The following is a 16,084-nucleotide window of genomic DNA, read 5'->3' as shown; positions in this document are numbered from 1 at the left end:
GATTTTTTTTTTTTTTACCAAAAATATGTAGAATAGATATCGGCCTAAACTGAGAAAAAAAATTTGCTTTTTTTTTTTCTTAAAAAAGGGGATATTATAGCAAAAAGTACAAAATATTGCATTTTTTTCAAAATTGTCACTCTTTCTTTATTCATAGCGCAAACAATAAAAACCACAGAGGTGATCAAATACCACCAAAAGAAAGCTCTATTTGTGCGGAAAAAAAAAAAAAGGACGTCAATTTTGTTTGGGTGCAGTGAAGCACAACCGCACAATTGTCAGTTAAATTGACGCAGTGCCAAATCGCAAAAAATGGCCTAGTCATTCAGGAGCCAAATCTTCCAGGGTTGAAGTGTTGAGGGGGGGGATGCACTGGACTGCATCTGGAACGCACCAAAAACGCACATGCAGAAAAGCATCTGGAACGCACCCAGACTGCATTTCTATGGTGTGAACTGGCCCTAAGGACAGATACTATTCACCATATAACAGCTGCCAGGACAATAATATCCCGAAGATGGCGAAAAACAGAAAGTCCTACAATAATGGAATTGGCTTGTGAAATGAACGAAATACAGCATATGGAGGAACAGTTAAGGAGAGAGAGAATGCAAGAAATCAAATGCCAAAAATATGGTAACAATGGGAAGAGTTTCGGTTCTCGACAAACCTGATACAATACTTATGAAAGGGAACGTACCACCCCATGGAGATGTTGGGAGTTGCTTTTTTTTTCCCCCTTTTTTGATTTAATTATCTGATTTAGTGTTAATGTTGTGGGATGATTGGAATAGGAAAAAATAAATGAGGAAATAAGGAGAAAGGGAAGATAGAAAAACGGACATAAGGAATTATTGCCCTTTGACAGGAACACAGGATACCATTTATAAAGTGAGGTATATGAATGCATTTGTATAAACTGTTTATAAAACTAATAAAAAGACTGAACACAAAATTGCAAGGTAAAGCTTTATCATGCAATGATGAAGCCATATTTAAACATGATCCAGAAACGCTGCCATCTTCTCTGGACCAAAGCTCAATTAAAATGGTCTGCTGCAAAGTGGAAAACTGTTCTGTGGTCAGATTAATCAAAATTTGATATTCTTTTTTTGGCAACAATGGGAGCCATATCCTCTGCACTAAAGAGGAGAGGGATCTTTCGGCTTGTTATCAGCACCCAGTTCATGATCCTGCATCTCTGATGGTACAGAGGTGCATTAGTGTGTATGAAATGGACAGCTTGCATAGCTGGAAAGGTACCATATTTTCCGGCGTATAAGATGACCTTTTACACTTAAAAAAAAAAAAAAAAAAAAAAAAGCTAAAAAAGCGGGGGGTCGTCTTATACACTGGATGTCAGCCCGCCGGATGCTCGCTGAATGTGTGGTAATACTGTATACATACAGTTTACACTGCTGAACCAATCCCGTCAAGCAATGTATTCTATTAATGAATACAGAGCCTGCTTGGATTGGAGTAACAACCTCTGCCAATCCAAGTAGGCTACATACAGTGAGTCAGAGAGGCGCGGGCTGATGATGTCACAGCCTCTGCCAATCCAAGCAAGCTTTGTAATCACTAACAGAATACATTGCTCGCCGTGATTGGCTCAGCAGTGTACCTGTCACTACTGTACATGCAGTATTACTGCACATCCAGCTCCAGATCTCCCCTTAATATAATAATAGGATTTCTGGTGCATTGGAGGAGAGGATTCACTGGCCAATGTGGCTGGCTCTTGTTGCTGTCTACCAATTGTGGGATCGCTGGGACTTGTAGTTCACCAGTTTCCTTTTTTATTTCATAACAGTGATAATACAGTGGTAATACCCAACACATTACAATACCTGACAGATTTCAGATTAGTGTGAAATGGCTGATAGACAGGACCCCATCATGGCTCCAGCAAGAAGAAGGAAACATGAAGCCAGTTTCAAGCTCAAAGTTGTAAACTTTGCTAAGGAACATAATAACTGCGCTGCTGCAAGACAATATGGAGTAACAGAAAAGATGGTCCGAGACTGGAAAGAAAAGGAAGATGCATTAAAGAGTATGCCAAGGGGAAGTGTGCATTAAGAAGAGGCACCCCACATTGGCCAGAACTCGAAAAGCATGTAGAAGACATGGTGCATGAGCATCGTCACGAAACATACAAATTTTTGCACTTCAGTGGGACAAATCTAACCCAGATCACAGCAAAGGATTTGAGGCCACTATATCCTGGTGTAGTAGGTTCTTGGAAAGGCATGATCTGGTACTGAGGCAAAAGACCAAAACTGCACAAAAATTACTTGCAGATCTCGACGGCAAAGTAAATAATTTCCATTGATATGTAATACAACAGCGCAAGAAACATGGCTATGTCACATCAGAAATATGGATGAAACTCCTATGAATTTTGATATTGTTGGAAATAAAAATGGTCAATTCAAAAAGGTGCAAAAACCGTGTTAATTAAAACAGGAAATGAGAAGTCCAGTTTTACAGAGGTACTAGCATGTACAGCTGATGGCGTCAAACTAAGACCAATGATTATTTTTAAAGAAAAACCAATGCCGAAAATCAAGTTCCCTGTTGGAGTTTTGTACATGTGAATGAAAAAGGCTGGATGGATGAAGAAGGGGTAAAGCTATGGCTTAAAAATGTATGGGGTAGGTGACAAGGTGGAATTCGGCGAGAACGTAGCCTACTGGTGTGGGCTATGTTCAGGGCTCATTTAACTGCCAGCACAGAGGAAAGGCTGACAAGAATAAACACAGATGTGGCGGTTATTCCTGCAGGATTGACACTGTTGGTACAGCCACTGGATGTGTGCCTAAACAAGCCATTTAAAGATCGCATTCGAGAACAGTGGAATGAGTGGTTGGTTAGCGGCGAAAAGTCATTCACAAAAGGAGGAAACATGCGTGCTCCACAGTTGGATGTTTTGAGCAACTTTGTCATAAAAGCCTGGAATGATATTGATGCAGAAAAAGTAATCAAGTCTTTCAAGAAGTGTGGCATATCAAATTCATTGGATGGTATGGAGGACGACTACTTGTGGCAAGATGAAGGGAAAGACAAAGCTGAAGCCACACCATCTGTTTCGGAATTAGATCCATATGATGACTATCTTACAAATGTAACACAAGATGTCATTGATGAACTTATAAAGTAAAAAGTGTACTAAAGCGCTGATATGAACTAGTAAATAAATAAGTGACAAATACTAGAAGATGACCAAATGATTGATGAACTTATGATGTCAGAGGGTGAACATGAGCATTTTGAAGGATTTTAAGGACCAGTAGGTCATAACCACTTTAATTGACCGTTTCCCGACCGCCTCACGCAGATATACTGCGGCAGAAGGGCACGTACAGGCAGATTAAGGTACCTGTATGTTGCCCTTTAAGAGGCGGCTTGCGGGCGCGTGCGCGCCGGGAGCTCCGTGACCGTGATCGTGGGTCCCATGGGGATACCCGCTATCGTCTCACAGTGAGGAAGAACAGGGAGATGCTAATGTAAACAAACATCTCCCCGTTCTGCCTAGTGACACTGTAACTGATCACAGCTCTCTGATCGGAAGTGGCGTTCAGTGTAGTGTCACACACAGCCCCCAGTTAGAAACACTCCCTAGGACACACTTAACCCCTACAGCGCCACCTAGAGGTTAACCCCTTCACTGCAAGTGACATTTTTACAGTAATCAATGCCATTTTTTAGCATTGATCGCTGTATTAATGCCAATGGTCCCTAAAATGTGTCAAAATTGTCCGATGTGTCCTCCATAATGTCGCAGTCACGATAGAAATCGCTGATCACCGCCATTACCAGTAAAAAAAAAAAAAAAAAAAAAAAAAATAAAAATGTCATAAAACTATCCCCTATTTTGTAGAAACTATAACTTTTGCGCAAACCAATCAATAAACGCTTATTGCGATTTTTTTTACCAAAAATGTGTAGAAGAATACGCATCGGCCTAAACTGAGGAAAAAAATGTTTTTTTTATATACATATTTTTTGGGTATATTTATTATAGCAAAAAGTAAAAAATAATGCGTTTTTTTCAAAATTGACGTTCTTTTTATTTTTTGCGCTATAAACCAAAAAAACGCAGAGGTGATCAAATACCACCAAAAGAAAGCTCTATTTGTGGGAAAAAAAAGGACGTCAATTTTGTTTGGGAGCCACGTCGAACGACTGCGCAATTGTCAGTTAAAGCGACGCAGTGTCGATTCGCAAAAAGTGCTCTAGTCTTTGGTCAGCAAAATGGCCCGGGGCTTAAGTGGTTAAAATTACATTTGATGTTAAGTCTGATTTTTTTTAAAAGGCGTTGCCTCGGAAGGGGGTGGGTAGTCTTTTACGGGGTCGTTTTGGGGGTCGTCCTATACGCTGGCAAATACGGTACCATCTACACCGATAGATATATCCAGGTTTTGGAGCAGCATTTGCTCCCATGCACACGAGGTTGATTTACTAGAGGCAAAAATACTGTGCACTGCAAATGCAATTGCTCTAGATCTGGGGGGTGGGGGGGGGGGGGGGGCAGCTCTGAAATATGGGAAAGCTATGCCGATTTCTATCATCCAATCATGTACAAGCAAAAATGCGGTTTTTGTTTTCTTTATTTTCCTTGCATGTGATTGAGTATTCTTTGAAAAGTGAAGCTTTACTTCATTTACTAAGCTCTGGAGCAAATGTACTTGCAGTGCATTTGACTTTAATAAATCAACCTGAATGTATTTTTCAGGGAAGGCCCTGCATATTTCAGGCCAATGCTAAACCGCATACTGCATCTATGACAAGAGCATGGCTTTGTGGTAGAAGAGCCCGGGTGCTTAACTGGCCTGCCTGCAATCCAGACCTTTCACCAATTGAAAATACTTGGCACATCTTAAAACGAAAAATACAACAAAGACGACCCAGGACTGTTGAGCAGTTAGAATCCTATATGTGGTAAAAATTGGACAACATTCTCCTCTCAAAACTCCAGATGTTTACAGTGTTGTTCAAAGAAGGGGGATGCTACATTGTGATAAACATGGCCTTTTCCCAACTTTTTGGAGACATGTTTCTGCCAATTTCAAAATTACTTTTTTTTTTTTTTTTTTTTCTTAAAATGGTACATTTTCTCAGGTTTAAACATTTGATATGTTTTCTATTGTGAATAAAATATGGGTTTAAGATTTGCAAATCACTGTATTCTGTTTTTATGTAGATTTTACACAGCGTTCCAACTTTTTTTGGAATTGGGGATGTACTTGGTTAACAAACCAACCAACTGCAGAGGATTCACTCAGTATTAAACCCAAAACCTGTAATATATTGCAGCTTAACATTCACTAGATGTGGTGGCTGCGTTCGTATTCTTTCTTATGTTTTTTTCACCTGGTGATCTGACCAGTAACACACCTCTTGAATTAGAGTGCGTACACTCTGGATGAAGGAGCAACAGACACCGCTTTGGAAAGCAGCATTGTCAGTCTGGGGGTAGGAGAGTGTTAGATGTATCAGCAGATTTAGACATGATAAACAAATGGAAGCCAAATTCCAGCTTACATTTTTTAAGCCGTAAGGCCTTGGCGGGGATTATAATCCCTGTGGCACTTGATGGGCGGTACCACCTGCCGAGCTCAAGCAAGTGAATGGTGCCATTCAAGTAATTTGTCTTGAAATTAGGGGGTGAAAACAGGGAGGTGTGAAAGTTATACAAACGCCTCCTCACCGCCTGTCTAGTGTTGTCTGAAGAGCAATCAAAATGCAGATTGCGCCTCAGACAGCAAAGCAAGGCTAAACGAGGCCTTACAGCAACACTTTTTTCTTTTTGGGATAAAAGCTTTACATAAGTAAATAAAATCTCATCATTGTAGGAACCCCCATCAGTGGTAAATGGTTCGCCTCACTCATCTAACTGCTACATCTGCAGGACGGACTGGTCTGCTGAAAAACAGACTTACAGGCAGGTTAATTTGTTCCTTTCATTGGTTGAACTAGATGGACTTGTCTTTTTGCAACCAGACTAATTATGTAACTATGTATAATGAAAATAAAAGCAAAAAAACCTAAAAAGAAATCTATCGTAGCTATCATAACTAAGAACAGGTAAGTTGCAATATAAGAAATGTTTGCTTTTGGATTTTATACTGCTTTCATTTTAAATGTGTGTTTTAAAAACAGGTACAAAAGGAACACAACTAGTAAAAAAAAGTATATTTGCCATTACAAAGGGCAGATTATTCCATTTCATTGTTCTAGTAATAAACAAAACGTGTAAAGCAGTAACACATTAGCTTGTATATTAAAACAGAATTAACCACTTAAGGACCAGCCTCGTTTTGAAATTTAGGTGTTTACATGTTTAAAACAGGTTTTTTTGCTAGAAAATTACTTAGAACCCCCAAACATTATATATGGTTTTTCTTCTAACACCCTAGAGAATAAAATGGCGGTCATTGCAATACTTTTTTTCACACCGTATTTGCGCAGAGGTCTTACAAGCGCGCTTTTTTTTGGGAAAAAATAAACTTTTTTGAATAAAAAAAAAAATAACAGTAAAGTTAGCCCAATTTTTTTTGTATATTGTGAAAGAAAATGTTACGCCGAGTAAATTGATACCCAATAGGTCACGCTTCAAAAATTGCGCCCGCTCATGGAATGGCGTCAAACTTTTACCCTCAAAAATCTCCATAGGCGACATTTAAAAAAATTCTACAGGTTGCATGTTTTGCATTACAGAGGAGGTCTAGGGCTAGAATTATTGCTCTCGCTCTAACGATTGTGTCGATACCTCACGTGTGGTTTGACCACCGTTTTCATATGCGGGCGCTACTCACGCATGCGTTTGCTTCTGCACGCAAGCTCGTTGGGAAAGGGTTTTTTTTTTTTTTTAATTTTTTGATTTTTATTATTTATTTTACATGATTTTATTTATTTTTACACTGTTTAAAAAAAAAAATTGTGTCACTTTTATTCCTATTACAAGGAATGTAAACATCCCTTGTAATAGAAAAAAGCATGACAGGACCTCCTAAATATGAGATCTGGGGTCAAAAAGACCTCCGATCTGATATTTACACTAAAATGCAATTTAAAAAAAAAAAAAAAGTAATTTAAAAAAATGACATTGAAAAAATGTGCCTTTAAGACGTATGGGCGGAAGTGACGTTTTGACGTCGCTTCCGCCCCCGCAGTGTCATGGAATCGAGTGGGTGCCATCTTAGCCTCACTCGTCTCCAGGCACAGCAGGCACGATCGCCTCCACCGCTACCAACGGCTTCGGTAAGCGGCAGAGGGCACCGGATCGCGGCAGGAGGAGGAGGCCCCCTCTCCCGTCACCGATAAAAGTGATCTCGCGGCGAATGCGCCGCAGAGACCACTTTTATCCGAAAGCCGACCGCCGCACGAAAACGGGGATACCGGGGTTATGGCAGCTAGCTGCTGCCATAACAACGATATCCGCCGGCAAACTTTGGACGTGCATCAGCGTGCGGCGGTCGGCAAGTGGTTAAGGAACACCTTCAGCCCTGAGAACAGGGGGTTTTATTTACTAAAGGCAAATCCACTGTGCACTACAAGTGCACTGCAAGTGCAGTTGCTGTAGATCTGAGGGGGACAAGCAAACTTTTTCAAAGTCACTGTGACTTGAGTCGCAACGATTTGAACGGTTCCATTGCTGAAAATGGGGTGCAACTTGTCATGCAATTTTGAACTGACAAATCACATTGGTGAGAACCAGGGCTGACAGTACACTACACTAGTTGTACACGTTCTACCACTCATAATTTTCTATTTTATAGAAATACAAACAGGGTACCTTACCTGGGCCACTGCCTACCAGCATATCCAGAGGGTTCACAGTGTTCGCACTACTGTGACTGTTTACTTTCTTCTCAGAGACATCTTCATTTTTAGTTTCCACCCACTCAGCCTTTTGTCTCTCATTTCCCCTACACATTTTTCGGCCTCTTTTTTGCTTTTTGTGTTTCCAAGATCGCTTATTTTTAGAGCAGCCCGTTTGATCAGTCCTCATTCCCTTCATTTTTCTTAAAAAAAAAAAAAAAACACAAAAAAAACAAAAAAGGAATTTTGGGTCGTTATTTTTGTTTTGTTTTTTTCCTATAGTTATAAAATTTGTATACATATACAGTAAGAGTGTTTTTTTTTTTTAGTCCATCCCATAATCATGAACAGAACCTACAGAGTTTTTTTTTTTTTACATATTTCTAAGTCAAGCAAACCAGGAGACCTGATAGACAAAAAAACCCACAATCTTACAGGGTCACTTCACTTCTTCGGGTACATTCACATCAGACGATGTGTTAGAATGCAGAGGCTAGTGTGCAGTGGCAACTGGCAAGACAGCAGTGCTGAAGTGCTGATTGTGGTGCATGGCACGGTTCACATGGGTTACACTACCCATGTAAACATTACATTGTTTACATGGGCACAGTCTGCAGTCATTTGGCAGCAATGGGCACGGAAGGTTCTTTGCATGGAGAGCAAATTGAGCATCGGTAGTTGGGGGGGGGAGCAAAAGGCTGTGTGGGAGACCAGATGAGGTGATTAAAAAGGGGGGCTGTTGGAGGTTTCACTCTGCACATACACTGGCAGGGCGACAGTCTCAAACGCAAGGTATTAAACGTGCATTAAGGCCGCCCATTCATTTTGACAGCACACCTTAGTTCATGGAAAAGCAGAAGCAATCATTTTTTGCAATGTACCAAAATGCATAGAAGGCGCTTTTCCAATTAATGTAATAGTACATAGGGGTACGCCAAAATTACATAAATGCAAATGGGTCCACAAGAACTCCAAATCAATAAGGAAGTGTATTATCAGAAATAAATGGAATTACATCTTTCTACACTATATGTCAGTCCAAAAAAATTGAAACACTGAGGCAACATTTAAATGAAATGGCAATAAGAAATACGGTAGGATAAAACATGTCCTGGCAGTATCAGTAAAAGATATGTTATCGTTATGGGAGCAAGGAATATACAACAAGCCATTTTTTCTTTATCTCGCTACTTCATGCCCTCACTCCCATCAGATAAAAGAATTGTAGCAATCACTGCAGCTGCTATCTAATTTAATACCAACCCAAACTCAGCCGTCTTCAGCACCTCTCCTCGCTCTTCTTTTTCCCTCTGGAGCTGATGTTTTCGTGCAATGTTCTGCAATGTCGGGTAGTTTCTGCAGTTGAACAAAACTCAGTTATGCTAATGACTGTAGGATTTGGCTTTGGTGGAGAAAACAGACGCAATAAAAAAAAAAACAAAATGTTAATACAAGTTACGGTTTCAAAAAAGTCTGCTGTGTTTCAATGTCAATACTGTTGACTTAAAAGAAAATGAAACCACTTTTTAAATGACACAAACAAAACTATTTCCCCCTCCTGCCTTCTCCACCACTGAGAAAAGTTCTCACAGATTACACTGCCTCTAACATGATCTGTGAATGGGGGAGACAATCCAATGACCGATCAGACTCTCCTCCATTCACAGATCCTGCTACAGATGGTGTAATCGGTGAAAGGACTTTATTACAGGAAAATAATGGAGAGGGAGAGGGAGAGAGAGGGAGAGAGGGAGAGAGGGAGAGAGGGAGAGAGGGAGAGAGGGAGAGAGGGAGAGAGGGAGAGAGGGAGAGAGGGAGAGAGGGAGAGAGGGAGAGAGGGAGAGAGGGAGAGAGGGAGAGAGAGAGAGAGAGAGAGAGAGAGAGAGAGAGAGAGAGAGAGAGAGAGAGAGAGAGAGAGAGAGAGAGAGAGAGAGAGAGAGAGAGAGAGAGAGAGAGAACACAGTTGTGCTCATAAGTTTATATACCCTGGCAGAATTTATGATTTCTTGGCCATTTTTCAGAGGAAATGAATGATGACACAAAAACTTTTCCTTTCACTCATGGTTAGTGTTTGGCTGCAGCCATTTATTATCAAAACTGTGTTTACTTTTTTTTAAAATCATAATAATATGTTATCTTTCGTATTCTCTGAAAAATGGCCAAGAAATCAAATTCTGCCAGGGTATGTAAACTTACGAGCACAACTGTATATAATTGGAATTTTCCATTGTAATCAAACCATTTTACACAGTATCCAAACCTCTGTTCTTATCAGTGGTTAACCAGATAGCACTTTGCCTTGCAAATCCTAGGTTTCAAGTGCCAACAGGGACACTGTGGAGTTTGTATGTCCTCATAGTAATTCCTCTACATGCTTTGGTTACCTGGCTTAAAGGGGTTGTAAACCCGCAAGGTTTTTCACCTTAATGCATTCTATGCATTAAGGTGAAAAACCTTCTGTAGTGCAGCAGCCCCCCAGAACCCCCCTTTTATTTACCTGACCCGATCTTTCCAGTGACGAGAACAAGCCCAGCAGCTCCAGCCACTGTCTCAGGTCCTCACTGGATAGATTGATAGCAGCAGCTGCCATTGTCTCCCGCTGCTGTCAATCAAATCCAGCGAGACGGGAGGTGGGGGGGGCGGGACCGAGTCCTGCCGTCTGTCAATGGACGCAGCAGCAGGACTCGGGAGTGCACCAGCACAAGTGTCCCCTTGAAATGCAGGTCTCCGAGGGGGCACTCGATGTGGGGAGGAGCCAGGAGCATCACTGGGGGACCCCAGAAGAGGAGGATCGGGGCCACTCTATGCAAAACCCCCTGCACAGAGGAGGCAAGTATACCATGTTTTATTATTTGAAATAAATAAATAACACACTAACCTTTACAAACACTTTAAGCCAATAACACTGGTCTTTAGCAGGTAGGAATCATAAGTCTATAAAACGTAAAAACAAACTTGCAAGGGGAATCCTTGTTGACAGAGGGGGGATTATACTAGCAGTAAAATAGTCAATAGTAATCAAAAGTCATTTGGGAAAATAAAAGATGGTATAAAAGGCTGATAAGGGGCATATTCTAAACACTTTTTTGCTTGAGTTTTCAGAAGTAAGTCGCTAGGTTACAAAAGTACTACATATGTTAACCTACTTTCTTCTCTCTTCTCTCCACTTGGCGATCTCTTCTGCTGTGTCAAGCTTAATTCGCTTTGCTCCAGGTCCATGCATCTAGAAAACAGATTTTGGAAGCTCATGAAATTAACATCTCTGCATTGAATCATGAAATGGTTATAAGCAATAACTCAAAAAGAACAATTTGGTAAGGTTGATTAAAGTGCTTCTAAAGCTAAAACGTTTTTTACCTTAATGCATTCCCTGCAGTAAAGTTATATTAAAGCCCCGTGCTTTTGAGGATGCCACTCGTTAGTCACCATGTATCAAATATGGCGGGAGTGTCCGAAGTTGTGGGGTTTCTGGAACATTTTGGAGATTCCGGTTCTCCAACAACCTCGCATTGCCTTGTTAAACAAGTTGAGCATCTTCCCCACTATAAACGGCGATTCATTTTTTTTTTTTTTAAATTTCAATTCTTTTGGCAGCAAAACTTACTATAGCCCGTTCCTGGAAGAAGACCTCTGTGTATATCTCGCTATATAGGCAAAAGGTGCTCTGGATTATTCTAATGAGGAGAAGGGGGGGGGATGGGATTATTACGGTGCCACCAATAAAGTAGAACAGTTTTATTATAAAAATATCTTTTTTATTTTAATCATATCAAAAAACCTAAAAAATGTACATTAGACATACATATATAGAAAATTTCCAAGACAAAAGAGCGCAAATACAATTCAAAATAATGACCGTCACCAATGATGTTAGAGGGTGATCGCTGGTCACTTGTTCCCAACTAGTTTCGCCAAAACATTGGCTTCATCAGGGAAATGTACAGATTAACACAAGGAGTAAAAACACTGAAACAAGAAAAAAGGGGTATATCATTAGATTGGGTCCACATAATCTAGTATCGTTGAGGCGAACTGTCATATCGCAAAGCGGTCAAAATACTGTCCAACCCATGTCCCCGGCCTCCCAGTCTCCACACCCAGAACATACCATGCAGGAATTCCAGGATATGGGGAGGACACCACCAGAGCACTGAGAATGGTGGTCACACTCAGCCCTGTATTTGGCTACAGGGGAATCAAAAGGCGCCTAAGGAAATGAAAATTAGCATATAAATATTCAGATATTCATTAATTAATAAAGGGAACTAAGCCTCAATTACATACCCTGATTATATGCAAAAAAGAGCACCCACTGGTGCACAGAGGAAATTCACGGCACAGTGATTGGGTGCAAGAATCACAAGATTTATGTATAGCCAAAAGAACTAGAAAAATAACAAAATAATGGTATTAGTGAGATGACCTAGATTTTATATAAATTAGATAACTTGATGGTGGATACTTATAATAGATTTGAGGAGCTTATTAGATACTTAATATACTAAAAGGTGCATATAGCTGGAAACAAAAGTGCACACTAAACATGAGGTTCCGCCAATGTATAGGCTAAGCATTGGAACCTCCCCGACATATCCTTCAGATAGCACCGGCTGGATTAAGTGATCTACAAATCCAATACAAGTGGAAATGCTGTCAGCATGGGGACCAGCCAACATAGCCACATATAACAGCGATAGTGAAGATAAGAAAGCATGCGCACTGTCCGCTTTTCGTCCGCTCCTGATTGGCTGACTTGTGTTATGCTGATCAGGTGGGGGTTTTAAAAGGCAGCCACATCTCAGTAATCTCTACTTACCTGCTGTGGGATAAGTGTGGGGGCCAGGCGATACTTGTTAAAGGTAATAACTTTATACCTCCTTCTCTCTCATTTTGCGCCTAAGCTTTCTTATCTTCACTATCGCTGTTATATGTGGCTATGTTGGCTGGTCCCCATGCTGACAGCATTTCCACTTGTATTGGATTTTTAGATCACTTAATCCAGCCGGTGCTATCTGAAGGATATGTCGGGGAGGTTCCAATGCTTAGCCTATACATTGGCGGAACCTCATGTTTAGTGTGCACTTTTGTTTTCAGCTATATGCACCTTTTTGGTAAGCACCTTTAGTATATTAAGTATCTAATAAGCTCCCCAAATCTATTATAAGTATCCGCCATTAAGTTATCTAAATAATAAATAATAATAAATAATAATTTATATAAAATCTAGGTCATCTCACTAATACCACTATTTTGTTATTTTTCTAGTTCTTTTGGCTATACATAAATCTTGTGATTCTTGCACCCAATCACTGTGCCGTGAATTTCCTCTGTGCACCAGTGGGTGCTCTTTTTTGCATATAATCAGGGTATGTAATTGAGGCTTAGTTCCCTTTATTAATTAATGAATATCTGAATATTTATATGCTATTTTTCATTTCCTTGGGCGCCTTTTGATTCCCCTGTAGCCAAATACAGGGCTGAGTGTGACCACCATTCTCAGTGCTCTGGTGGTGTCCTCCCCGTATCCTGGAATTCCTGCATGGTATGTTCTGGGTGTGGGGACTGGGAGGCCAGGGACATGGGTTGGACAGTATTTTGACCGCTTTGCGATATGACAGTTCGCCTCAACGATACTAGATTATGTGGACCCAATCTAATGATATACTCCTTTTTTCTTGTTTCAGTGTTTTTACTCCTTGTGTTAATCTGTACATTCCCTGATGAAGCCAATGTTTTGGCGAAACTAGTTGGGAACAAGTGACCAGCGATCACCCTCTAACATCATTGGTGATGGTCATTATTTTGAATTGTATTTGCGCTCTTTTGTCTTTGAAATTTTCTATATATGTATGTCTAATGTACATTTTTTAGCTTTTTTGATATGATTAAAATAAAAAAGATATTTTTATAATAAAACTGTTCTACTTTATTGGTGGCACCGCAATAATCCCATCCCCCCCTTTTCCTCATTAGAATATTCTTCAACAGGGATGAGGTGTCGTATCTACTAGGACATACCACCCATCACCTATTTATGTGCTCTGGATTATTGAATTATTGTTTAAATGAACAAATTGCCAATGTGATTAATGACACCACTAAGCAATTTGAGGCTATGTGGAGCCCCTGGGCTGACTATGTTCAGGTGAGGCTGTAGGAGGTCTGAACAAGTTTGGCTTCCCCCTGGGAGCTTCACTTTTCATTCTCTCAGGGTTTCTATCTTTATTTCTCTTTTTCCCATTCCCCTTTGTGCTCTGTATTTTATGCCTCTGTCCTTTCTGAGACTCCTCCTATGTGAGACCTCTCCCCCTGGTTTTCCCTTTTGACTGGTCGCAAATAGAACTCATGACACTCTTCTTATGTTGCTCTAGAACAGTGTATTGTTTCTCTCTACTATCCTCCATATGAGCTGTGTAGCAACTCTTAATGATGCCTTGTCCCATTTACACACTGCTATTTAACTTTTCAATGTTTATTGTGCTCTATTGATGACTAGTTATAGGGTTGTGTATATCATTCACTTTATTTGGAAAACCTGTGCCAGAGTTCTGGCTGTTTTAAAGAATACTGCGATTTATATCGGTCTAACTTTAATTTTTTCAATAAAAAAAAAAAAAAAAAAAATTATTTACTGAAAGTAAAGTGATAGTAAGGTCTTGTGTTTTTTGTTTAAAAATAACAAACATGTTATACTTACCTGCTCTGTGCACCAGTTTTGCACAGAGCAGCCCAGACCCTCCTCTTCTCGGGTCCCTCACCAGCGCTCCTGGCCCCTCCCTCCTGTCCCCACAGCAGCTTGCTGTGGGGGCACCCAAGCCGAAGCTCTGTGTTTCCATTTAGATATGGAGCTGCAGCTCAAACCCAACCCCCACTCTCCCCCCATTGGCTCACTGACTTTGACAATGGCTCCCGTTACTGCATCTCAGCCAATGAGGCGCAAGAGACCCAGGAGAGCCTTGGCTCTCGTGCACATTGCTGGAAAAACCTTCAGCCTTTACAACCACATTAAAAAGGTATATGTTTTTGGACTTCCTGTGCCCCCGTCCTCCTCTAAACACTTACCTTATTCCTGGATCGAAACTGAGGGGGGTGCAGAATGTGAAACTCCAGTTTGTGGCCCTGCAATACAACCTCCTGCATCCAAGGGTCTGAGAACTGCCAACTGTCCGCAAAGGTTAACAAATGTCCCACCACTTTGGAAAGTGGGGTGCACCTTAATGTCAACAAAGACTTCTATGAGAATTTTGCAGACTTGGAGTACCAGACCTAGAAGGGAACCAAGCTTGGGAACGGGGTCCATATGTGGATCATAAATCCTGTAAGTGATCACTAAAGACGGAAGGAGGGTCAACTTCCACTGCCATGACCACCAATGTGGGGTGGGGGTGTTATTACATCCACTTTCATCAATGCTGAGGAATTGCTATGTTGCTAAGACACTGCCAGCCAAATCTAACCCTTCACATGTGCTCTCTCTCTCCCATGGCAATAACTGAGCTCAGAGATGCTGTGGCGGAGAACGTGGGCCACACATGTCCAGGGTTTTGAGCGCTCTCTTCTATGATGGTGGGGGTGGGCAGTATCGGCTGGTGATGTCTTAGCATCATCCTAGCAATAAGGCAGTTGGGCAGGCTTTAGGAGGTACATAAATGGCCTACAGCTATAGCAAGGGCATTATCCAACTTTAGACAAAGCTGCACGGTTTGTTTTTATCTACAGGCACCCCTTACCTGCATAGATCATTTTTTTAGATAAGTGTTTTTAAACACTTCAATACAGGGCACTTTCACCCCTTCTTGCCTAGGAAGATTTTCGCTTTCAGCACGGTCTCTCTTTGAATGACATTTGTGCGGTCATGCAACACTGTACTTACATGAAATTTTTATAATTTTTTTTGAGACAGATAGCTTTATTTTGGTGGAATTTAATCACCACTGGGTTTTTAATTGTTTGCTAAACATACAAAAAAAAAATAAAAAGAAGAAAAAGAAGATTCTTAGTTTCTGTTATACAATTTGGTAAATAAGTAATTTTTCTCCTTCACTGATGTGCACTGATGGGTCTGCAGTGACTGGCACAAATAGGCTGAACTAATGGGCACTGATAGGGTTGTACTGATAAGGGGGGTACTGATTATCAGCGCAAATGTCCCCACTGAGGAAAGCCGCTTAACGGCTCACCTCTCCTCACAGGCTGTCAGGTTGAGGACAGGAATGCCAATAACTGGCATTTCCTATTTACATTGCGTTTGTACACAGCT

The 16,084-nt window shown here is 40.8% G+C and overlaps 1 protein-coding gene across 1 annotated transcript in view; it reads right to left on the bottom strand.

Annotated features, from left to right (window-relative positions):
• The window catches only part of NUFIP1 (nuclear FMR1 interacting protein 1), a 69,843-nt gene that overhangs the window by 32,122 nt on the left and 21,637 nt on the right, over positions 1-16,084 (bottom strand). The window contains exons 6-8 of the mRNA XM_073614168.1: positions 10,971-11,047; positions 9,088-9,180; positions 7,804-8,027 (exon numbers count right to left, since the gene is read on the bottom strand). Of these exons, the coding sequence (XP_073470269.1) occupies positions 7,804-8,027; positions 9,088-9,180; positions 10,971-11,047 (394 nt within the window). The remainder of the gene's footprint in view (positions 1-7,803; positions 8,028-9,087; positions 9,181-10,970; positions 11,048-16,084) is intronic.

This window comes from Aquarana catesbeiana, linkage group LG02 (genome assembly GCF_042186555.1).
Source record: "Aquarana catesbeiana isolate 2022-GZ linkage group LG02, ASM4218655v1, whole genome shotgun sequence".
Classification (NCBI taxonomy): domain Eukaryota; kingdom Metazoa; phylum Chordata; class Amphibia; order Anura; family Ranidae; genus Aquarana; species Aquarana catesbeiana.
The sequence above is the reverse complement of the archived record's forward strand: the minus strand, read 5'-3'. Positions and strand labels throughout refer to the sequence as shown.